General features: G+C 53.3%; 6 protein-coding genes across 6 annotated transcripts in view; 5 read left to right on the top strand and 1 right to left on the bottom strand.

Moving 5' to 3' along the window:
• Positions 1 to 653: 653 nt before the first annotated feature.
• BBA_02424 (DASH family cryptochrome) lies at positions 654 to 2,893 on the top strand (the record flags this gene model as incomplete). The annotated part of the gene is made up of 2 exons (XM_008597521.1): positions 654 to 1,162; positions 1,240 to 2,893. The coding sequence occupies 2 exons, from the start codon at positions 654 to 656 to the stop codon at positions 2,891 to 2,893; spliced, it is 2,163 nt and encodes a 720-aa protein (XP_008595743.1).
• A 1,997-nt stretch (positions 2,894 to 4,890) lies between these two features.
• BBA_02423 (uncharacterized protein) lies at positions 4,891 to 7,319 on the top strand (the record flags this gene model as incomplete). Its single annotated transcript, XM_008597520.1, has 2 exons — positions 4,891 to 5,075; positions 5,132 to 7,319. The coding sequence occupies 2 exons, from the start codon at positions 4,891 to 4,893 to the stop codon at positions 7,317 to 7,319; spliced, it is 2,373 nt and encodes a 790-aa protein (XP_008595742.1).
• A 1,874-nt stretch (positions 7,320 to 9,193) lies between these two features.
• On the top strand, positions 9,194 to 9,815 carry BBA_02422 (uncharacterized protein; the record flags this gene model as incomplete). The annotated part of the gene is made up of 2 exons (XM_008597519.1): positions 9,194 to 9,695; positions 9,748 to 9,815. The coding sequence occupies 2 exons, from the start codon at positions 9,194 to 9,196 to the stop codon at positions 9,813 to 9,815; spliced, it is 570 nt and encodes a 189-aa protein (XP_008595741.1).
• A 4,116-nt stretch (positions 9,816 to 13,931) lies between these two features.
• Positions 13,932 to 15,962, top strand: BBA_02421 (ankyrin repeat and zinc finger domain-containing protein; the record flags this gene model as incomplete). The annotated part of the gene is made up of 2 exons (XM_008597518.1): positions 13,932 to 13,974; positions 14,047 to 15,962. 2 exons carry the CDS (start codon positions 13,932 to 13,934, stop codon positions 15,960 to 15,962), a joined length of 1,959 nt encoding a protein of 652 aa, XP_008595740.1.
• Positions 15,963 to 16,860: 898 nt separating this feature from the next.
• On the bottom strand, positions 16,861 to 17,391 carry BBA_02420 (uncharacterized protein; the record flags this gene model as incomplete). The annotated part of the gene is made up of 2 exons (XM_008597517.1): positions 16,861 to 17,189; positions 17,310 to 17,391. The coding sequence occupies 2 exons, from the start codon at positions 17,389 to 17,391 to the stop codon at positions 16,861 to 16,863; spliced, it is 411 nt and encodes a 136-aa protein (XP_008595739.1).
• Positions 17,392 to 22,908: 5,517 nt separating this feature from the next.
• The window catches only part of BBA_02419 (adhesin protein Mad1), a gene marked incomplete at both ends in the record, with an annotated part of 2,393 nt that continues 1,392 nt past the window's right edge, over positions 22,909 to 23,909 (top strand). Inside the window, 2 exons of the mRNA XM_008597516.1 lie at positions 22,909 to 22,965; positions 23,016 to 23,693. Of these exons, the coding sequence (XP_008595738.1) occupies positions 22,909 to 22,965; positions 23,016 to 23,693 (735 nt within the window). The remainder of the gene's footprint in view (positions 22,966 to 23,015; positions 23,694 to 23,909) is intronic.

Below are 23,909 nucleotides of genomic sequence, written 5' to 3'. Positions count from 1 at the left end.
CTGGAGCCTGCTTCCTTACTTCAGCTCTTTCCGCCTTCATTCAGCTTTTTCTCCTGCTCGTTGCTCCTGCTTCTACTCGACGAATCACACGCTACCAGCACACCAGATCGCCTCAGGCGCTGACGTCGACCTACCTACCTAGGTACTTACCTACTGCCGCTATCAAGGGTCCAAACAATCTGCAAAGTCGCCATTCCTTAACAGTACCACGCTGTTACGTGCCTTTACAGATTCGGTTCGCTTCGTCTCCCGTGGCTTCCGCATAAATTATCATCAGCAGCTTAGAAACGCCAGCAATGTTCTTGTGGATCTTGACTTGTTATTAGAGTTGCCCATTGTCTTGCCGCCTTTCTTTTTCTTCGCCGACCACCAAGCCTGCCAACCCGCCCTCGCTTGCTCGCCAGCTAACTAGCTTGCCTTGCTTGCTTTGTCGAGCCCGTCACTTGACATTCTGGTAGCCCATCTTCCCGGTTTCCGGCTCGCTACCTTATCATTATACTAAATCTCCCCATTCAATATTTACATTACACCCCATTCGCTTACTCTATACGTTTCTCCCACTTTCCGGTTCTCCTCCTTCAACTCCCGCGAGACTCGGCTCGCATCGGCAGCAACAAACCCCGGCATCATTCTCAAGTGCTCCCTAGCTCGCCATGACTGCCAGCAGAGTTCTCGTCTACCTGCTACGCCGCGACCTGAGACTTGCTGATAATCCCGTTTTCCATCGTCTCACCTCGACTTCGGATCATGGATTCACTCACTTGCTTCCCGTTGTCGTATTACCTCCCGACCAGATCGAAACGTCCGGCTTCCTCAAGTCTGACCAAACTTCTCCTTTCCCGCTAGCTAAGAGCAGAGTGGGCAAGTTCTGGCGCTGCGGCCCTCATCGCGCAAAGTTCTTTGCGGAGGCTGTTTGGGATCTGAAGAATACCCTTTCTTCCCACCAGAGTGGTCTCATCATCCGCGTTGGACCCCCCGCCGACGTTGTTCGCGCCATTATCCAGCATCTGCAGTGCTCGGGTGAGGCCGCTGTTGCCGCTGTCTGGATGACTGACGATGTGCCTTGGGAAGAGAAACGACAACAGGACGACATATCCGCCGTATGCAATAGTGCCAATGTCGACTTTACCCTCATTCCCGATGAGAAATACTACATTGACGAGTGCGTTTCTGCCCGACTGATATGCATATCCTGAAACAAATTGCATTCATACGTCTAACATTTTTTCAACCCTATAGTCGCGATGTCGATATTGCTACCCAAGAGCTTCCTGATGTCTTCACGACCTACCGCAAATCACAAGAGCCACTGCGCGAAAAGCCTCGAGCAGTATACCCCAACATGAAGTCTTCTCTTCCTCCGTTGCCGCCAGACACTCTGATACCGCCACAGGCTGTGCCTTTTCAGATACCGGATGACCTTGATACCTTCCAGAAATACCTCTCAAAGCCCCTTGTTTTCGACTTGCCGAATCCTCCCGTCAACCCCGAAGACGCCAAATCCGCCCATCCCTTCCTCGGCGGCGAGCAGAGCGCAATTGATCGATTGCAGCACCTTGTTAAATCTGGAGCCGCTTCGTCTTATTCCGACACACGCAACGGGCTTCTCGGCGTCGACTTCAGCACCAAGCTATCAGCGTTTCTCTGTCTGGGCTGTTTGACTGCTCGCCAGATACACAGCGAACTGGTCAAGCTTGAAGATGGCACGGACGAAAAGTACCAAGACGCTCCTGGATACGGGCAGGGCGAAAATAACGGCACCAAGTCCATTCGCTTGGAACTGCTTTGGCGCGATTATATGCGACTTTGTACCAAGAAATTCGGCACAAAGCTGTTCGCTGCCTCTGGCTTCCGAGAAGTTGATGGGTATAACAAGAAGTGGAAAACAGCCAACAGCGCCACGGCCAGCTCCGATCAGCATCCCTCCCCGCAGAAAATCGGCGAAATTATACAGCGATTCTTGCAAGGCAATACTGGAATGGGCCTGATCGACGCATCTCAGCGGGAGTTGTTCGCCACCGGCTACACATCGAACCGAGCTCGACAGAACGTCGCCAGTTTCTTTGCCAAACACCTTGATATCGATTGGCGCTACGGAGCAGAGTGGTACGAATGCATGTTGGTCGATTACGATGTCTCTTCCAACTGGGCTAATTGGCAATACGTCGCTGGTGTGGGTAACGACCCCCGTGGCGACGCGCGCATTTTTAACCCGGTCAAGCAAGCCTTTGATTATGACAAGCAAGGAGACTACGTGCGCGCTTGGGTGTCTGAGGTACGCGGCTTTGATAATGCTGAAAACGTGTTTCAAGCCTGGACAGCGACGCCAGAGCAACTCGAAGAGCTCAATCTCACAAACAACGTCATGGTCACGGATCCACTGAAGAAGATTGACTTCACCGTTGACCGCAAGCCCAAGTCACAGCGACGCCCATTTGCTCGAGGAAGAGGATCATCCAACGGACGAGGTGGAAGGCGAGGGGGTGGCTCAAATAGTTTTGGTCGCGGGGGCATGTCCATGCACACGCAGGCGCACATGGTTCCTGTACCCATGGACGGCATGGTTCCGGGTGGCCTTCCGTCAAGTCCTTCCATGTACGGCACAGGTGGTATGGGATACGACCAGCAAGGCTATGCTTGGAGCCCGTCTCCGATGGGTATACCGCCGCATCTTCATCACGGAGCGCCGTCATCTCATCACTGGGGCGGAAATGCCGGTGCTCCGGTCGTGAGCAGCGGCTGGGTCTCTGGTGGGCCAACCATGTTTAACGAGTACAACAGCATGCACGGGAATCTACCTCAGCCCGCCATGCACTACCGGGGTCGTGGCAACGGTCGTGGCAACTTCCTGGGCAGGATGCCCCAAGGCAGAGGAGGGTATATGCCCAACTAGAAGAATTAGCCGCTACCCGCTGTGCCAGATTAAGTCCCGTGGCCTGAGCTGTGGCAAAGTCGTGGCAACGGTCCGGGAGATGGCACGGACCAGCGCGGGAGATGGCGAAAAGGAGCGAGATCGGGTTAATACTTGTTCATAAGGCATTATAGACTGGGTTTCTCTAAGGGCGCATACACCGGCGGTGTTTACTGTTTTTGGGGGGGGGGGGGTTTCCTGTTTATGCGGGGTTGGTTTTGGTCAACTGTATAAGGGCTTTGTTACATGGCACTTGGACGTGCGCATTTGGCGGCATCGAAGTGGTACATAGACGCATGACACAAACATACATATTGCCGATGGTACATGTTCGTCTGGATATGTGGGAGCATATCCGTGGACGGGTAGAAGCGTCGGCGTGCCGCATGGATACGCAGACACGGCCTGCTCCCGACGTAGTACGAATGCTGCAAGAAATCGGTCTCGCTACTTTGACTGAACTAGGACTGATTGAGTGAGTATCACAGAAACCCCCAGGACTGAGTGCCATTGGCCTTTGCACTCCTTTGCATCTTGTCGCCGAAGTAGCTGGGAGCTCGTGACGCTGAAACTAGCCAAAGACCCCTGCATCTCCTCATGGCTACTTGGTACACCGTTTTTCTATTTTTGTACATTGTACGCTCGAGTAATGTTCCCCCAAAGGCGGCTACTCTTGAACGAATCATTGCCAATTGTTCAAGTAGGTCTAATTGTTATGCAGTCGCTCAGTGTGGGCAGAAGAAATCACGGCTGCTTGAATGAAGGCTGATAGGACCATGAATGTTTCCTGCGATTTATCTACGACGGGCACCTTGTAGCTCTTTCGTAAAGATAAAACGGCTCATGCCGAGTGAGGCGTTTTGGCGGATGAGCTACTTGTTCCGCTGAGCCTCGGGAACCAATGCGGCCAACAGCATCCTGGGCCAGATGCTGTACCGAACGAAACAAGGCCGTTAGTTTTTTTTTTTTTTTTTTTTTTTTTTTTTTTTTTTTTTGAATGTGGTACATATTTACCCTTGTGATTCTGCTATTTGCAGCAGCTACATCACTATTCATGGCAGCTATAGAGGTAATCGAATGGACACGAAAAGAAGGCAAGGAGACGACCTGAATGCAGGTTTCTTCCACGGCATGTGGGCTCTAACGTGGTTGTCCAACTGTATAGCAAAACGGCAGCAGTCACCGGGCCTGCACCCACCCGAAGTTGTATTGTCCGTTCTTCACTAGGTAACCATTGTTAAGATGGATTCGATGAGAGGCATCGGCACTCAGAGTCGTTCAGAATGCCGTGTCAGTTGAAAACTCGGGAATATCCCTACTCTTCCCGGCTTACCGCCTTGATTCGCGGCAAAGAATCTGCTTTTACACCAATAGATTTCTCAGTACTGTCGCGCAACGAGGCTCCGGTCCCGGCCTATTCGCTCGACGTTGCACCGCAGCATCTATTTGCCTTTTGCGCCCCCAGGTCTCACCCTTATTAACCAACAATTTATTTTGGTTTCCTTGCGCGACGCTCCATTGTTTCTGTTTCTTCATTGTTAGCTCCCGTGCCGTGAAGAACTAGTTCATGCCGCGTGCACTGCTTTCTGCCGTGTACCGAGTCCGCCGTTGCAGCGTCTAAAGCGCCGGACTGATTGGACGCGCGCACATGAAGCCAACGCGATTCATCGTCGCACACGGCTTGACGTTGCACCACCATCACCACCCTCCAGATTTGCCTTGACGTCTGCCAACCATGGGCGTATATATAGCGGGTTTTTTCTTTGCCCTCAATGTTTCGAATTCGGCCTGCTTCCCATGTTATCGAACTAGTTCGCTCGCCTTTTGTACTTGCTTGCTTCCTTGTTCGGGGTAGTAGTAGGAGCAGGACGGCACGCGCAACAGTGCTTCTTTCCTTGAATACTCAGTTTCGCTCTACTTACTAGTCCTCATCCAAGCCATTCAGATTACGAATATATAGAAAAAGAGAATCCTCAAAAATGACTGACTCGCACGACAGCGACAGCGCGACAGCTCGCGCAGAGCAGGAGAGCATAACAAGGAGCGCGGCATTGGCAGAGATCATTGACGCACACACACAACCTGACGATGCGACGCATCTCTCGCTTGAAGAATCAGAGTACCTCGCGGAGGGGAATGTTAGAATTGAGGAGGGCACACGGTGGTAAGACAATCTTGGCTGTTTTCACGTTTTCACATGTCCCTCTAACAAGTTTCAAGGAATCCAGGGACGCCTGCCACGCCCCGTCCTGCTGGCCGTGTCTTTCGTGAGAACAAGTATCTTGAGTCTGCTCACATGCGGCTCCAGGCTATCTTAAACGACACGGACGATGATGACGCAGAGCGGCGGCAAATTATCGAGACTGCGGAAGAGGGAGATGAGGAGACGAGGCGGGTCGAGAAGCAGGTCTACCTCCATCGCGAACACACGGCAATATACTGGCTATGGATTCGCCAGGTCCCTCTGCTTTACCATCCTCGATTTCTTCTGCGCGCTTACTACGTACCAGAGCGTATCGAGGGCCTGCTCCGGCCTTTTCACTGGCACCCGCCCTTGGACTTTGATGCTCCTGTAATGCACTATTTCGAGCGCCAGAGCCTGCGCTTTCAAGAATTTCAACGCTTCCAGGCAATCAATCGCGGCATCGACACCTTGGAGCCGTCCGCCATGGAGGAAGCGTACCATGCTGCGCTGATACGTGAGGCCACCAACGCTCACCACTGGCGGGAGCTGGTGGCAACGCCGGGGTGCAATGGAAGCTTGGGGCGGCGCAACGAGTTCTGGGCCAGGCGCGTCGATGAGAGGGAACTTTTGCGGGAGGAAGCCTGCTCAAACTTTGACGAGTACCAAGCCGCAGTACGCGCACGCTTGGCTCGAAATGGTGTAGAGGTTCCCGCAAACTTTGCGCTTCTAAACGAGGACTTTGCGCGTCAGGATCGGCTGACGATGTGGAGCGAATACCTCGCGTTCGAGCTTTGGTTCATGGAACAGTACGACGACGATGTCCGCAGGTATCGACCCTCGCATGATGTAGCGTACGCCCAGCTCAGGAGAGTGGTGGCGCTACGACCCCATGAGACAGCCGAGTTTCTTCCGACGAAGGCGGCCGCGACGCAGCGAAATGTCGAGGTGACTGAGGCGTTGAGCCGGCAAGATATGGCTGAGCTCGCCTTTCGGCGCCTGCAGATGCGGCCGCCAGGGCGGAGGAACCATACGAACCTGGAAAGGCTGCGCGTCGACAGACCGCGCCAGCTCGCCGAGGCGCAGGCCGAGATTGAAGCCGCCGAGGACGCAAAGATCAAAGTGATGCGGCGCAATGAGGCGGTGGTGGAATTTCTGAAGGAGACGGGGGCCTGGCGGGAGGCGCGCGACAATCGCTCGCGGCATGATGCTCTGTTGGCCTGGGCTACGGATCGATGGTACGATATTCGAACCTCGGCGGGTATACCCCTTCCAGGGGAAGAGGAGGAGACTATCCAGTCGTTGAACCCAGATTTGTTTATGCAAGCAGATTGTTTCCCAGCGGCCCAGGGTGCGGCAGCAGCCCAGAGAACTGCCGAGGCAGCTGGTGCTCAAGTCGAGAGCGTCATTGCTGAGGATGGGGAACAGGCTGCAGTCACTGCGGCTGCTGAGGCTGGTCCCAGCAGCAACGAGGACGAACACCGCGATGGTGTTTCTCCTGATGTGAGCCCTTTGTCAGACGCCGTCCCGTCACCTTCTGTGTCGCCGCGCTCGCTGACTCGTCTGCGGCGTGTTACCTTTGCTTCGCCACATCGTACCTCGTCACATTCTACAGAGTCGGCCGTGATTGAAGTGCCTCTAGTTGAGCAACCGTCAGCGGAAGAGCCGTCGGTCGAAGAGCCATCAGACGAAAAGCCAGTAGTCGAAGAGCTATCAATGGAGCATTCGTCAGTCGAGAAGCTGCCATTGGAACTACCTTTAGCCGAAGGTTCATCAGCCAAAGAGCTAACAGTCGAGCAGTCGTCGACCGAGAAGCCCCCGTTGGAACAGCCTTTGGTCAAAGAGCCCTCGAAAGAAGAACCGGCGAATGAACTGCCTCCAGTAGAACAGTCAGTCATTGTGCCACCTTGTTCAAGACAAATTGCTGAAGAACAGAGACTTCCAGTTACGGCCACCTTTGAGGAAACCGCCACAGTCACTCGTGCTGCTGCGACTGCCGTTCCAGAGCTGCGAAGAAGCGCGCGCATCGCAGCGAGGCGCCTAAAAGTCGCCGAGGAAGCGGCGCTGCAGAAAGCGCAGGCCAATATCCCAGAGACCACGACCAGGGTACGGGGTGCGTCCAAGGCGTCACGGAAGCGTGGGCGCGGCAAGACGGTCGCGGAGGACGAGACGCGGGATGCAGAACGGCCGGCGAAAAGGACGCGACGGCGCACTGCACGGAAGTGAGCTGATGAGCGACAAGGGAGGGTTAAAGAGGAGGGTTTTATGTTTGTGCTTTGCTTTTCTTATTTGTTCTTCTACTACATTGTACTAAGCTGTGGGAGCGATGTTATTTACATACAGGTTTATAATGGGCTTAGATTTGGGCGGGCACACCACTTTTGGATTTTGGATTGCGTGGCGCTTCTGAGTGAGGTGCTTATTGTTAGACTTAGATGATACCCATAATGTTGTATTTGTCAACATGTTGCCAAGTTGCTTATGCGAGACTCTGTAGTGAGATGAACTTGTTGTTGTCATTTCTTTTAGTAGCGATGCGAAGACTTGGCTTCAACAAGAGAGCTTATCAAGTGTCCATTTCAAATTATAGTATTGGCTGGTCTTGGCTCAATGATTCATATGAAATAAATACGAGAATTTAAAGTGAAAAACGTCAACGCCGTATATATATTCTTCCACAAAATCGATTTCCTTATCTGTCAGTCTCGAGATGTTTTGACAGCTTCCTGTACCAAGGCTTCCATCTTTATGCTCTTGTTAAGTTAGCTGCACCATTAAAACATGTATTTCCCAAATGTCCTGAAATTAACCCAAATGTCCTAATCAGCCAGTTTCTCAATTCTCCCAGCCATCAAAAAAAAAAATCTGCAAATTCCGTAATTTGTGATTGTGACACGGGGGCGGCTTGTCAGAGTCAAATCTCGTCCGGCACGCTACTACACCAAATCTAGTTTCCGCAAATTTTTGCGTCGTCATGGCAAAAACGGGCAAATCGCCCAGCTGGCCATGGTGTCATTTCCGTGACACCTCTGCATTTGTCGATGAAAAAGGTTTTTTCAAGTCCTCCGATGAAAATCTCTCCATGTTCCGTGGCCAGGATGGCCTTTATGATTTGAGACATGGCGCTGCCAGCTTCATAGCAATGTCCCAGATCGGGTTTGATCTACAGGGACGTCTTTTATTTAGCGTCATTTCACTGCGGACAGGGTGTGTGAGTGGTAAATCATACTGAATTGATTTAGCAGCGGATCATCTTGGCGATTTTGGGGAGAAGACGCGACCGATGGCTGAGACTTTTGATCGGATCACCGACAAGGGGGTACACGTGCCGTGGCAGTCTCGTCTGGGCTCAGGCCATCAGCGGCCTTGTACAAAGTAGTGAGGCTTGAGGGTAATCAAAGCTTGTGCAGGCCAGTGTCTAACTAGTCAAGTCAAAAGATGATCAAGGCCGATTAACTAAAAAGTGCAGATAGATACCAAGTCGGGTGTACAATCTAGCTTGGCCGGACAGAACACGCCCAGCGGGTCTCGCATTTTGACAGAGTTCATGTGCACAACCCGTCTGCCCCCTGCACCGAAAATCAGTTGTCGGCCAGCCTGTACAATTATTGCCATGTAGTTTGGTCTCTATGCCCAATAGTTATCAGTCTACATGTCACCGTTTAAATCGCACCCCGGGGTGCACCGGATTTTGCGGGATTTGGGGCGTGGTGCGTGGTGGAGTGATGTCGATGGTCGAGTCAAAACGGGCCCTGCCTAACGTTAAAGCATCAAGAACTCAAACCTCGCTTGTTGGTGGCATTTCCTTTCCCCTTCTCTCGAAAAGGAATCAACTACTATCATTGTCTTTTGCGCATTCTCACTGCTTCTAACGAAAACCAAAAAGAGAAAAGAACAGCAAGAAAAGAAAAATTCAACCCTTCCCCCCCCCCGGCCCTCGGCAGCATCGACTACGTACCTGGTCAACAATGCAGGATACTCCATCTTGGCTGCCTGCGAGCAGATAACGTACCTTGTGGCGTCGCTGCAGATTACGCGTGGCCCTGCAGACAAAGTTCAACATTCCCGTCATTGCCGACCGCTCGGGAGTCGGGCAAGGCATGCAGGACCATCTCCAAGTTACTTTTGGCCCGAGCTATCGCGTCAACGGCCTCACCACGTCGTCGTCCCTCCTCCTCGACGACATCGCCCTTGCCGCCGCCATCCGCCAGTACCAGGGCAACAGCACCGGCAATGCTCATCAATCCGTCCAAATGACATTATTGCCTGGTATAAAAGTTTCCCCACAGCACCTCCTCGGCGGCTTCTCCAACCGCGCGCTTGCAGGCCCCTCGCCAGCTACCCTGCCGACTGGCCCAAGATTGATGAGCCTCCTCGTCCATCAGCTTCCTGGCTCCGCTACCAAAAGCACCTCGGGCTCCGACCCCCAACGACGGCCACCGGTACGCCACCATGGGCGCCGCGCTGTGCATACCCCGATCCCGCGGCAACATCACCAACATCAGCTCGAGCGACAACGCCGTCCAGCCCGTCATCAACCCGCCAACTTCTTCGCCGACCCGGCCGACGTCGAGGTCGCTGTCGCCGCCCCTGCCATATGTGGTCCCGTGATACTCCCCCATTTGGCAATAGCTTTATATCATTATATATAAAGTCAGTCGCTGCCCCGAGGGGGGAAATGCCAGCTTGGCAATCATGGCCGCCAGTATCGGCCGCACTTAGCATGGATTCGACTTGGCTGCGCTTTATCGAACAACAGAGACTGGACCCATAATTCTCAGGTTGTTTTTGAAAAACAACCTGAGAATCTCATAGAGCCAGGAGAGCAAGAGGCGGCCCATGGTGACTATGTGCATGCATGCGCCACAGGGGGCGTGCACGAGTAGACAAAAACAGCCACAGAATCATCAGTCTAGTTCTTTCTAGCCGTGTCGGCCTAAGAAGCAGATCACATTGGCAAAACTACACTTACAAGTTGATCAACACACTTGAACCCTCTAAAGCGAATGGTTTCTTCTCCGAGTTTTCTCCTTTTCTTAAATTCTTATTTGTTTCTGAGAAAACAGTATACAGACGTATTTTCGCGTTACACTTTACAGGGCTATCAGGTAACTCTTGTGCATCCAATACTCTGCACGCGTATCGCTTCTCGGCTACGCGTCGTAGTACCGTGTGCAAAGCTCTACGCTGTATCACGCCCCCTGCAGCATGCGCATCTCGGTCCAAATAAGTGTACCTGAAACTGCGCAAATAGAGAATGCTACAGGAGTTGATTGCAAAAGGAAGGACAAGTGGTTGTCTAGATGAAGGGAAAAAAAAACACACGAGTTCTCATTCCAACCTCCCCCCCCCCTTCCCCCCGACGGGTTTGTTGGCTACTAGTTATTCTAGTGATGATAACATTACCTACAATCTCAACAAAGAAACGGAATAGCGACAGTAAAACCATGCCAGCAACGGCCGCCAATGACCAAATGCCGAGGAGTCGACGCTTGGAGAAGAAAAACAGGCTCCCGGGGTTGGACCAGACCGGCGGTGAAATCGCATCAGTCTGGTGCGACATTGTACAAATGCTGCTATATTCGATAAACGTGTATACATGCGAAACATCCAAAACTTTGTGTACGGTTGCATCGCACGGCGGGAAATGAGCTGTTCATGGCCAGCCATTCGCGCAGCTGCTGCACAACCACATACAACAAAAGGTGATGTAGACTGCGGCACTCATTGTGTGACTTCTCGGCAGTGGTATAAAAGGCTAGGGGGGTCGATGCTTCGATCATTTGCGATATTCTACTTTGCGGTCCCTCAACTAGTTTGCGAGACAGCTTCATTCACCTCGATTATTATAAGCATCTCCATCCCATTCATAACTCATCAGCACCTTCCTTCAGCAGTGGGCAATACCCAATTTAAAACGCCAACATTTTAAAGGTCTTTCCAAGATGAGTTTCATCATCAATCGTATTTCTGGTCTCTTCTCCCGCCGACCAAGAACGGAACCCGAAACCGAAGCGCAAGTCCCCCATGCCGAAGACGACCACGCAGACTTTGAAGACGATGACCAAGGCGCAGCAGGCCAGCGAGAGAGGCGCGTCGCACTGGTCCATCACGTTGCTTCCCTGCCAGAGAATCGTTTCCGCGCACTCGTCATTCTCGAGGAAAAGCGACTGCTCGAGAAGTGGAACGCGTGCATGCTCGACGAGCGACACCGCGCCACGGGCGAGGAGAGGGCAGACATGGCCAGAAAGCTTGTCTGGCAGCGCTGGGAGAAGCAGGGTCTCTGCGGCTGGCAGTGCGAACAGCCGGTGCCGCGCGGGCAGTGGCGGCACGAAGGCATAAACGGCGCGCGCAAGGCGGCGACCTCCTCGCATCGACCGGACAGGTCGCGGGAAATGTCGCGGCCTTGCTTCCAGTTCATGTACGAGGTCATGACCGAGTATGAGCACCTGCATTTTCTGAGCAGCCCGCCCCGCATCCCACCAGAGCTTTGCGGCAGTAGCCCACGCGGAGAAGCCGGCCCGCCGCCTACATTGGGAAGGAACATGTTTGCTGAGGCACTTCACAACGTGCGGGAGCAGCAATGGAAGCCGCAGGGCATCTGGGACGAGAGTGACGGCAGCTGGGACATCTTTCCGGGGATGCGGTGGAAGCACGAGCAGCATCCCGCAGCCGTCGGCGGGAGGAGGACGGCAGCGGCGGCGGCGGCAGCTGACGCCGAGAGCGCAGAGGAAAATCACTTCTTTGCGCTCTACGGATCGGCGCAATCGTCGCAACTCCCCACGACCGTCGGGTTCCGCGAGTACATGCCGACAGAGGTGGCGAGGAGATGCGAACGGTATGCAGACTCGGGACCAGCATTGCCTAGCGGAGCGCTTCACGGGCGCACGCTGGAGCAAATGCCGGGTTCAACTGAGTCGTTGCCAGAGGAGGACGCCGAGTCGCACACGTCGTTCAACGATTCGGACATGGAGAACCAGGCGCCTCATGATTCAGACATGGAAAATACAGCGCCAGCGCCAGCGCCTCCTATCTCTGTTGCGGAGGAAATGCGGCTTGCGGGACTGCGGCCTGCCGAGGTGCGCGCGGCAGTACAGGAAGCCATGGGCCGAGGACCAGGTGGGCAGCGATCGCCTGTCGGTGTCGTCCGACGCGAGCCTAGCCGAGGAGTCTTTTCAGGAGAGTCGTATCAGCGACGCGTTCTCGGTCCCTTGCCTTCGCTGCAGAGAGTGTCCAAGGCGACCAAGCGAAAAAGGGTGGCGGTGGCAGGATCGAGCGGATCGACGGATAGTGGTTTATCCCCAGCTAGATCGCAGGAGCCCACGGTGATTTACGCGCCGTTGCTGTCCCCTTTTCGTGCCGGCAATGGTGTTTCCTCAGAGGCTGCTGACAGGCACGGCGCTTCCCCTGATGGCTTGGCCACCAATGCGGACGGGCACCGCAACGATGACGATTTTGTCATTTACGAGGACAGTCCGGAGAACGTAGATTCCGCCCTTCACGAGGACGGCTCTCGCGACGAGGATTTCGTCATCCATGAGGACAGCCCAGAGCACGGAAGTTCCGTCATTCGAAATGATGGTTCCCGGGATGAGGGCTCAGTCACCAGCAGGGATACGTCGCAGGACGAGGACTTGGCCATCTTGGAGGACCGCCAACGGTATGAGGGTGTCTTCATTCGGGAAGACACTCCACGTAGCGCGGGTTCTCCAGTAGAAGAAGCCAGGATAGAATTGTCCCCTCGGGCCAGAGCCAGGCAGCGTCGTCGAGAAGCCGTGGAACGGCGCGCTTTGCAGCCTCTTCGCAGAAGCAAGAGGAATACCCGGACCAGGTGAGTGACAGGATAGTCGCACGAGCCGGTACCTGCACGCGTCGTCAGGGATGCAGAAAGGGGAGATAGTGACAAAAATTTGGAGGAACATTGTGTACGATTTGATGTTGGGAAGTGCATTGCGTGGCGTTATTCTGTTGGAATTGAGGGTTTGTTTCACCTGTTGCGTACTCGAAAGAGAGCGCGTACAGCGCATTTACTAAAACCAGGGAGTATTGGATATGGTTTGAAATGGGCTTAATGAAATTATACTTGCATATTCTTGAAGACTTTGATGTTGCCTTCTTTTAAACTCGTGCTGGACGTGAGCACCTCGTGCAATGCTTGGTATATAGTGAGCACTGCAGATCTAGACCAACGAGCCCAAAAGCATCTGCGGCTCTCTATGAGTCGATAATGATCAAGATATAAGAGCACAGGGTAATTATGCACGAGCGCTCGCTAAGGGAGGAACGGCATGTTTGTGGGAGAAGAGGGCGCCCGGCGGGAGTACAGAGATCCATGCCGACGCATTGGCAATGAGCGTATCGAGTGAGCCGGGAGTTCAGAAGTCACGCATGAAATGTGCAGTCTCGGGCAGCAAGCCATTTTCGATGGACCAAATGAGAATTTGAAGGAAGAGAGTCGCGTCTGGGTCTTGTCCGAACCGAGTAGTAGTTAGACCTACTGGCATGTGAACAAGAGACTTTGCGCTTCGAGGGCGGATGACTTTGAAGAGCACAATAAAAAAACTATCAGCATCTTCACAAAAGCTAAATAAAATGCTTTTAGTTCGAATTCATATTTCAGCAGAAAAAGCTTCATCTTCAACGGGCTGTGTTCCCTTCTACATCTACGTCATTAGCAGACCCTCATTTGACTAAGCTCCAGTTTGCCGCCCGGCGAAGAGTCATCGCCGCAAACTACCTACTTCTTTACTACAAGGGCCCACGCAAACGCAACTCTTGCACCCTTGGACATTGTGTTTGCTGTACCGATTCAAAAATTGTCCAGGCCCAGGAGGCAGTATGGCGTCCCAAACCGAAGACTACATGGGTCGTCCGCTCTACGGTAGGCTCACCATTGCGAAACAGCAGCCCGCCGAATGTGACGATGGCAGCTAACCAGCATCGACCTACGCAGCCTACGATCTTCCTCCACAGCTTCTTCGCTCCATCACTCTCAAGCCCAATGTCGACACACTTTCGACTGCCCCCTCGCTCGTGCCAGAGCGACCCAGCTCGCCGAGCGTGACAAGTACTGATTCTACAACGACCGAAACAAACACCGTCGGATCGCTGTCGTGTTCGCTGTGCGGCTTGACGTTTACCAATGTCCTGGACCAGCGCGGCCACTTGAAATCCGATCTACACAATTACAACCTCAAGCAGAAGCTGCGCGGCAAGAAGCCAGTCTCGGAGACGGAGTTTGAGAAGCTCATCGAAGACTTGGACGAGTCGCTTTCGGGCTCCGATTCGGACGACGACGATGACGACGATGACGACGCAAACGACACAACATTGACAGCGTTGTTGAAGCGACAAGCCAAAATTGCCGGGAAAAGCGCCTCATCCAACGACGATGACGACGGTAAAACAAAGGTGCAGAAACCCGGAAAAACACCGCTGCTTTGGTTCAGCTCGCCGCTGCTTCCTGAGAACCACTTCTTCGGCGTGTATCGTGCGCTGTTTACAAATGAACAACAAAAGACTACCGATTTCACGGAAGAGTTACGCAAAAAGCAGCTCGATCCAATCACAATTCCTCACCCGGCCAAGGATGGTACACTGGCGCCGATTGCTTACAAAGGACCTCACATTTTCTTATGCATGATTGGAGGTGGCCACTTTGCCGCCATGGTGGTGTCCCTCGCACCGCGCCAGAGCAAACACAACGCGCCCATGAACCGCGAGGCCACAGTGCTGGCACACAAGACATTTCACAGATATACGACGAGGCGAAAACAGGGAGGTTCGCAATCGGCAAATGACAACGCCAAAGGCGCGGCGCACTCTGCGGGGTCCACGCTGCGACGATACAACGAGCAGGCGCTGGTCGAGGATGTCCGGGAGCTGCTTCATGACTGGAGGGCGCTGCTCGCTACCTCGGAGCTCATGTTCATTCGCGCGACCGGCATCACCAACAGGCGCACTCTGTACGGACCGTACGACAATCAGGTTTTACGACACACCGACCCGAGAATACGCGGGTTTCCATTCAACACACGCCGGCCGACGCAAAAGGAGCTGATGCGATGCTTCATCGAGCTGACGAGGCTCAAAGTCCGCGAAATCGATCCAGCAAGCGAAGTCAAGCCCGAAAAGACGACGCCAGTCTCTTCTACGCCGGCAACACCAAAGCCTTCCAAACCAAAGCTCACGGAAGCTGCGCAAACCGCACTACTTCACACCACTCAGCTCCAGGCCTTTATACGGCGCTCCAAATTGCCCGCCCTCTTGTCCTACCTCTCCAGCAACAAGCTCTCGGCCGACTTTGCCTTTGAGCCTACCGAGTCGCACCACCACACACCTCATCCGCTGCACCTCGCGGCGTCGCAAAACTCAGCGCCCATGGTGCTAGGCTTGCTGGTGCGTGGCGAGGCTAACCCGCTGCTCAAAAACGCCGAGGGCAAGACGCCCTTTGAGCTGGCCGGAGACCGCGCGACGCGCGACGCCTTTCGCGTTGCGCGCGCCGAGCTGGGCGAGGCCCGCTGGGACTGGGAGGCGGCCGGTGTGCCCGCGGCCCTGAGCAAGGCCGAGGCCGACAAGCGCACCCGCCGCGAGCAGGACGAGGCCGATGCTAAGGAGGCAGAGAGGCGTCGCACCGAGGAGGAAAGGCTCAAGACGGAGGGGCCGCGGGTGCCGGAGTCCAAGAGACAGGGCGGCCGCGGCGGCGGACAGGTGCTGGGCGGCGGCGCGTCGGCCCTGCTGCCCAAGACGGCGCAGGAGCGCCGCGAGGAGGAGGCGAGAGGGCTGACGCCAGAGATGAGACTACGGTTGGATCGCGAAAGGAGAGCGCGTGCGGCCGAGGAACGACTAAAGAGACTACAGGGGAAGTAGGGTATTCATCAATGGCCAAGACATGATTGCATGGGTGTATTGGTTTCTTGAGCGCAAAATTAGATTCAGGAGGTTGTGACGAGCACACACCAAAAAAGGAGCATGCCATGATGTTTTCGAGAAAGATTGAGGATGTAAAATAGGAGTTAGTGATACTTGGACGGCGTTCTAGACAAGAAAGCAGAGAGGATCAGACCATTCTGATCTTCATCCCGTCCGAGCTCCCCGCGTTGTTGGTGAGAGTGGCGCGCGCGCGCCCAAAGCGTCATGCGTCTTAGCGGAAATTAGGGAACCACCCAGCACACGACGCAAGGTAACATTGCGCACGCATTCCCCCGATAACGTAGTTTGGCAGGGCTTGATGTCGGATGATGATTCCAAGTAACCCCCACATCTTTTGAGTGAACAGACGCGGGAAGCCTTGCCATGCCCTCGATCATTTTGTAAGTGGGTGGGTTGGTGGTGTTGTGGATGAATTGAATGCACGGTCCAGGTCGTTGCGTGCATTCGGATCCGTCCGCCTGCCTACATACACGGTACCTTGCATATCTTTTGCGCATGACATGTTATTTTTTTCTCGGACGCAAATTAATTCAAAATAAAGGTATTTAGTAATATATAGAGGGTAGTTGCCTCATGGGCTGCATATAATTCCCGGTTGTCTGAACGGATCCATAATCACTCAAAAGTGGTACCAGTAGTAATACACCATGTTGTGCGCCAGCGCATGATTATACGATATGTTGAATATCTAGCATATTCAACATTCTAAATCTATACAATGCTCTATTGAGCCCTCTCTCTCTCTTTCTCTCTCTGATATGTGATGCCGGGGATCTGCGGATCTGCCCATCTTTCCCGGACCCCAGCAGTTGTTCCCTCCCCCCCAATTGTCCATCTACACGGCGGCAGCCTTATCCGTATCCTTCGCCGGCGCCGCGTCCTTGTCTTGCCCGGCCTCCTCCTTGTCTTGCCCGGCCCCCTCCTTGTCTTTCCCGGCCTTGTCCTTGTCGCCGCCCAACATGGTCTCGTAGATGGTCTTGTGCGCCTGTCGGTGCGTCTCGCGCAGCTCGCTGTTCTTGGCCTCGGGGATGGGCTCCTCGGCAGACGCCGGGTTTGCCATGTACTTGCCGTGGTCCGTGAGAATCTGGAGGAGACCACCGGCGCCGCCGCCGCCGCCGCCGCCACCGCCGGCGCGTGGCTGGTGCTGCTGGTGGGCCGCGTAGTCTTTTGCAAGGGGGTCAGTAAAGAATTCGGGGCAATCGTTTGGCATGCTGCTGAGGCAGCAGTGGCAGAAGAGCGGGGGGGGGGTTAGATGTAATATAGTCATGGGAAAAAAGTCTGTACCTTTAGCGGCCGGCAGCGCTGCGGCGTTGACGAGGGCAAGATGCGCTGCGACGCAGAGAAGAGTTGTGTAAGTGAAATGCATGATGTGAATTTGAGTTGTTTTTTTCTGTTTGTCCTTGGTTGTTGGTTTGTACTGTTGGGAAGAAGTGATTGTCTGCGGAATGCAAATCGAGAATCTCGAGGCGTTGTCGGCCATATTTATGTTGGCTACTTGAACAATATCATCACGGCATAGACATCATCACGTTCACATGTTTTTTGCACAGCATATCCCTGTATCACGATCGAAACACTTGCGCTTCATTCCCTTGTGTAACTCCGTGTCTTCCAACCGCAGGGCTACGTGAGATAGCCGGGACTGTTCAGTCATGTTCAACTCTCATCCGAGGGCATCACGACGAATCAAATTCGTCTTGCACCTTGTCTGCCTGCCATGAAACGCACATAATGCTTCGTCCGACATGTATATATAAAACAGTTTCGATAGTCAGCTCATGTTTCTATTCATTTGCCATGGCCGTTGGGCTGATTAGATGTGATTACACAAACACTCCGCCATGCAAAAAGGTTGCAAAGAGTCAGAATTTTGACAGTCCCGATAGGATCAGATTGTCAATCTTGAGCGATCTTCTATGCCCGTTCTAGCGGAATTGCCTCGGTTGATCGGGCTGCTTACAAGAGGAGCGGCCAACCCTGGAAACCGTTCATGTGTGAGTCGTTTGGGATTGTATGTGAAAGAGAGGCCCAAGCCTTACGTCTCAAACATGTACTGAGCATGGCGATGACATTTGTGTCAAAGAGCGTGTCACAGAAAAAAAACATATATAAGAGCATGGAATGCCGTGGCGCGAGGCATTTCCCATGATGTCGTCGTTTCGCCGACACTATTGTTCTATTGACGACTTGGACAACAGCTCTACTTAGGCCAAAGTCTTTTCCAGATCGACGCCTTCATCATGGTAACCGCGCAGTGCTACCCTGTATGCTGCAAAGTCGGCCCCGCGTCTTCACTTGAACGCGTCTGCACTCGGAAATGAAACGCACAATGCAGAACATGCTGCTCCCACGCCATTAGTTACCTGGCGCGGGGAGAAATCTCCTCGCGAGTCCGGATACATGGCAACCCCCCCCCCCCTTGCAACGCACGGATAATCTCTACCCCGCTATCGTGGTTGTCGAGTTGCCAAAGGCAAAATCGCTAAGGCCTCCCAATGGAACGAGCATGTGCGCAGGCTGTGCGTTCGGAGCGAAAGGAGCTGTCAGGCGTACGAAAAGGAAGCCATAGTTGAGATGACTGGCACGATAACCACCATGTTCAAGAAATGCCAAGACAACTTTACGCACAATCAACTACATGTGGGCTAAAACAAGGTTTTCATTGTGCTTGCCCAATGTTGATGGTTCTCTTGCCTATTGCAGTAAGCCGACTCGTGAGTCGCGCCTCGCATGGACTTGGAACAGTTGAACTGTGGCGCTGTGCCTGGAAGCTTAAAAAAAGAATAGGGGCCCGAAAAGCATGGCAATTCCCACATGCTGAAAAAGTCTCCAAGTTTTGAGCAACTATTTTTGTCCCATGTGTTTTTCTGTCGCATGCGCTAGTCAACTGGTTTGAGAAGAAAAGAAGAGAAAAAAAGACATCGCAAAAACCAGCACTCAGAGTGCGACAAAGTCTCCATGCCGTCCCCGCGTACATAGCCACCCCCGTAAGCAGGAAAAATACGAGCGTGGGATCACGTCGAGGGCTGCAACGTCTCAGATTCCGGGTGCATGAAGGATGTCCGCCAGAACAGGCAAGACCGTCCCGAACCCGATCAGCAAGGTGGTGTTGATGCGCAGCGCAGCGCAGCGCAGCAGGCGACAGTCTGCAATGCCAACAAGGCTGCGGACTCCATCTCTGCAGAGGCTCCATACTTGTATACTAGCCAGGAAGAGAATTCAAGAATATGAACTAGACATATTGAAAAAGAATCCCATCCTTCACCGCAAAGACTAGGAAGAACAACAACGCTATAATAATGGGCGGACTGACCAATAGTTCCAGAGTAGGAAATAGATGAAATGTGGAAATCAGGGGCAACCTCCGAAGGGGTCCGTGCTACAGTCTAAAGAGGGTATCGCGCCACAAACGAGTCCATTTTTACAGCTGCGAAGGCCGGATTTAAGGTGTTTCAAATCGAAACTAGACTACTTTGGCACGAGTATGCTGTTCAAGTCTTGACGCCACTTGTTGCCCTATGCAAACTGGCTGACCCCATTCTCCGCATATAAAAGCTGTCTTGTTACTATGAATACACCAGACCTCACCGGAACTCGAAACACGCCACCCTGAATGGGAGAAGTCCCTGCTGACTCGACCATGATGGGCATAAACTTGACTGCCAAGTTTTCCAACAGGGTTTTCTGTAGGCCGACGGAAATTCTGCTTCCTTCTTTTTGCGGACGTGTTTCTGCCGTATTTAGTAAGCCACGCCGAGGTGCCGGAGGTGCTGAGCTTGTCGCCTACTGCGTCGCTGTCGCTGTAATAGTCAACTAGTGTGTGATAGCCAAGGAGAAGTCGTGGTTTCAATCGAAAAGCTGCAAGTTGAACCATTTATGCCCATAACGTCATGTTTTGCTAGCCGATGGTGATAGTTATGTCATAACAACTCATGTATTCATGCAAGCTTATGAGGGGGGTGGAGAGTTGGTGATTGTATGATCAATGATCAAATATGATCGCTGCGGATATCAGCAAATCTCTCATCGCGTTCGTTGCTCTGCTATACCCTAGGGTTGTGTATAAGAGGAGGCGGCGCAGTCATGCTTGCATTGTGCCAAAAATAAAACAAGGGATCAATTTATTTTCCTTTTTCGCCTAAATTGAAAAAGAAGAAACTGACACGACGATCGATCTTAGCCGCAATGGTCAGCCAGAGTTGGAATTTTGTTTCCCGTGCACGTTCTGCCAACCTGCCAGAGTCCCCCGTCTTGATGGATTGATTTTGTCTTTTCGCCTGCCCCCTGGGCCCTGGCTATCGCTGGCAATTTCCGAGGCTGCAGTTTCCACCACGCCAGCCAGTGGGTATGCCGTCAATAGCTCCGGTAGCCCTATTTAGCTGTTGAAGGCGCCAAGGCTTTTGCGTGAAGAAAAACAGCGTTCACTCGCTCTGGAGCCAATTTGGCCATGAATGACGCTGAGGGGAAAGGAGTCAGTTAATACGAGCCATGGAGACCCGCCTCACCGTAGGGATTCATTGCGTGGCTGCCATTGAAGCCGGGTCATGTTTACTAGTCAACTAGTCAACTTTTTGCGCATGAAAATCGCGGCCACTCATGGCTATTATTCGACGGAATGATCGGCAAGGGCCAGTGCAGAGGCACTCCCATTGCTTTGCAACCAGAAAATGCAATAGTTTGTGCTGGCAGCTGGCGATGCTACTTTCCAGCATACACTACAAATCAACCCCTGAAAGATCGTAGCGACAGTACATTTATTTTAATAAGTTAGCGGGCCACTCCGAACCTGCCACGGGATTAGTGACAGTTGCTGGTGCCAGGTTTAGCGAGCAGCTGCATGGGTTCGAGGACTCGCCTGTGGTCGCGTGGAGTAGTAACGCCTCAGCGTGCTTGCAAGGATTGGCTGCCAGGGCCCAGGGCCCCCCAGCCCAGGTCCCAGTAGGTCCTTGTATGGTAATAACAAGGCAATGGTGCTTTCTCGTTGACGGTACCGGGAAATACTACGTAGCGCAATAGTCAGCCGAGTTAGGAGTGCCACTGCGCGACGTCTATTATAGCCCTACCAACCCAGTTATAGGTTGTGGCTCAGGTCACAAGGCACCTTCCTATCAACTCATCAGCCACAAGCTAGCAAGGCCGAAAACAACGGAATTTGCCTTGCCTGTGGGAAAGCCAGCATCACGGTCGGAAAATACAGCTGAATCGATAATATAAGTGCCTGCCTGCCTTGCTCAGATGATCTACACGATAGCTTACAGACTATGCGTTGATCACTGCTGCTAGAAGTACAGCTTCGGCACTCTAAAGTTGTTTGCAAAACTGAAACGTGATATAGTGCAATAGATCTCAGACGGCAGCGACACAATGGAGAAGACGCCTGAATCGGCTGGATAATAAGATATCCTGGTGTAATATAGTGCCTTGCAGTAGCACCGTTGTGGCGGCATCGGTCTGACCGTGGATTCAGGTACATGCGGTCGACTGGATATAATAAATGGGTAAACAATACTGCAGCGAGTTATCGTAAGGCCATGAGCTTGGATAGTACGTTGGCAGGAAGAATGTAGATTCGAATTGTCTGTGGTCAAGCAAAGTAGGTGTTTGTCAGTTGGCAGCTGGTACTTGCTTGATTGGACGCTGATGTAATCGGCCAGCACCCTATTCGAGCGTTGTCGAGGTACATGGTTAGAACCCGTCGTACCAACGCATATGCAAACAGTGACTCCCTGAAGCTGCCATATCCCTCATCCAAGCACAACCAAACAAACTCCAGAATTCCATCTCTCCATCAAAAAAATGCATCATGATCAAGGCTTGCCCACGCCATTTTGGGGCCCGTTTCCGAGACAGTCCGTACCAACCCTACTAGCATTCTGTTCCCACGCCGTGTTTCCTCTCGAAGCTTCACCGCGGTGGCCTTGGCAGTCACCATCAAAATGAGACGCCGAGATGGAGTCATTCCAAACCACGACCCGCCGGATGCTGTTTCGACAGTGCATACAAGACCCCGCGCTGCCAGACAGGTGCCATTGTCTGCCATCGGCTCCTATTTCGAGGAGCATGACGCTAGCTACTTAGCTCGCCTGAAGCTCGACGGTCCCATTTAGCTGCCAGGTATGGTGGGACAGCGGGAGGATGGATACCGGACTGTGCGCAGGACAGCACGCAACGGACTGGCGGGGAACAAAGAGGTCGAAGCACACTTTCGCTGGACCCGGTCCCGTCCATGGCGCAAAGCAAGACGACGGAACCATGCAATCTCTTCGCCAACCTAAAATGGGTGCTACAGGGGCTTCCCCTAGTAGCCTGGGATGCATGGATAAGAGCCCTTGGCTGGGTGACAATGCGAGCGGGTCAGCCGCCAGCATTGATGTCCGGCGAAACCACCATCGCTGGATGAACGCTACATCATTCGGCTGGCTGCTCCGCCTCTTTCACGCTTCAGAATGATATTGGACGGGGGCTCGAGGGTTCATGGACTCTCGTCTCCGGAGGACAAGCCACCCTCTCTACACTAGCCATGCAGGTACCAACGCTGGCCCAGGTACCAACGCTGGCCCAGGTCCGTTCGCGCCCGTTCCCATGCCGCGCTACACAGCTGTCAGGCCAGCTCGTGGTATATAGATGTAGCCGCTCGTCTCCTCTTGTCCCAAGGTCTCTCTTGTGTCTCACCTACTCTTTAGTCTTCTCTTCTTTTTCTTTCTCACCAGTCTATTTCCTATCGCTTGCCTCAAACGTCAGAGTCATTCGTTTTCTTTGACACCACTATCGCTTACAAACGTCGAGCTTGTACCGCGCGTACAGCAACCACAGTCGTTCATCTCATTTATATTCATATTCCTGTATTTACTGTTAGGCCGATTCAAGTCGTGTTGTATACACCATGAAGGTCACCTACGCCTTGGCCGTGGCTGCCACCATTGAGCAGGCCTCTGCCACCGTATGTACTCTCAGTCTACCTCTACACATGCTCTGCTGACAATCTGTCAGTTTCTCCTTGGAGGCGACCTACTCAAAAAGTGGAAAGGCGTCGATTCCTTCATTTGTCCCGGCCAGAAACCCGTCATTTGCAAGCCCGACCAGGTACCTGGCTACGACTGGGGCAAGGTCCCCGTCGGACCCGTTGACAACTATGGCGGTTGCAACTTCAAGGGCTGGTCCTGCAAGAAGAAGTTTGGCCGCCGCGATATGCTTGCTGGTCGCCAGGATGATGGTAGCAAATTCATCGAGGCCGATATCAGCACTGACGGCTCGAGCCAACCCGTGATCGAGGCCAGTAACGAGATTGGCAGCTTCGACATCAACAACCTCTCTGTCGAGGTCGATACTCCTGGTCGCTACGACTTCATATACACCGTTAGAAACAGCAACTTCCCCTGCAAGCAGACCCATGAGCTCACCACTGAGGGCCAAACCATTGTCAACACCCAGTGCGGTGACGCCACGGCGCTCACGATTGCTGTCGCCAAAAACCAGGGCAACCAGAAGAGAACTCTTGGACTCTTTCTGAAGAAGTTCTGCAAGATTAAGTGCCACAAGATTGATTTCTGGTGCAAGCCGCCGCCTCCTGGCAAGACTACCACTCCTCCTGCCAGCCAGACTACTCCTCCTGGCACGCCTCCTGTCACTCCTCCTGGCACCGAGACCACTCCTCCCAACACTCCTCCTGTCACTCCTCCTGGCACCGAGACCACTCCTCCTAACACTCCTCCTGCTACTCCTCCTGGCACCGAGACCACTCCTCCCAACACTCCTCCGGGCACCAAGACCACTCCTCCTGCTACTCCTCCGGGCACCGAGACCACTCCTCCTGCCACTCCTCCGGGCACCGAGACCACTCCTCCTAACACTCCTCCGGGCACCGAGACCACTCCTCCTAACACT

This window comes from Beauveria bassiana, assembly GCF_000280675.1.
Source record: "Beauveria bassiana ARSEF 2860 unplaced genomic scaffold BBA_S00005, whole genome shotgun sequence".
NCBI lineage: Eukaryota > Fungi > Ascomycota > Sordariomycetes > Hypocreales > Cordycipitaceae > Beauveria > Beauveria bassiana.
Note: the sequence above shows the minus strand (reverse complement) of the source record. Positions and strands in the feature narration are given on the sequence as shown.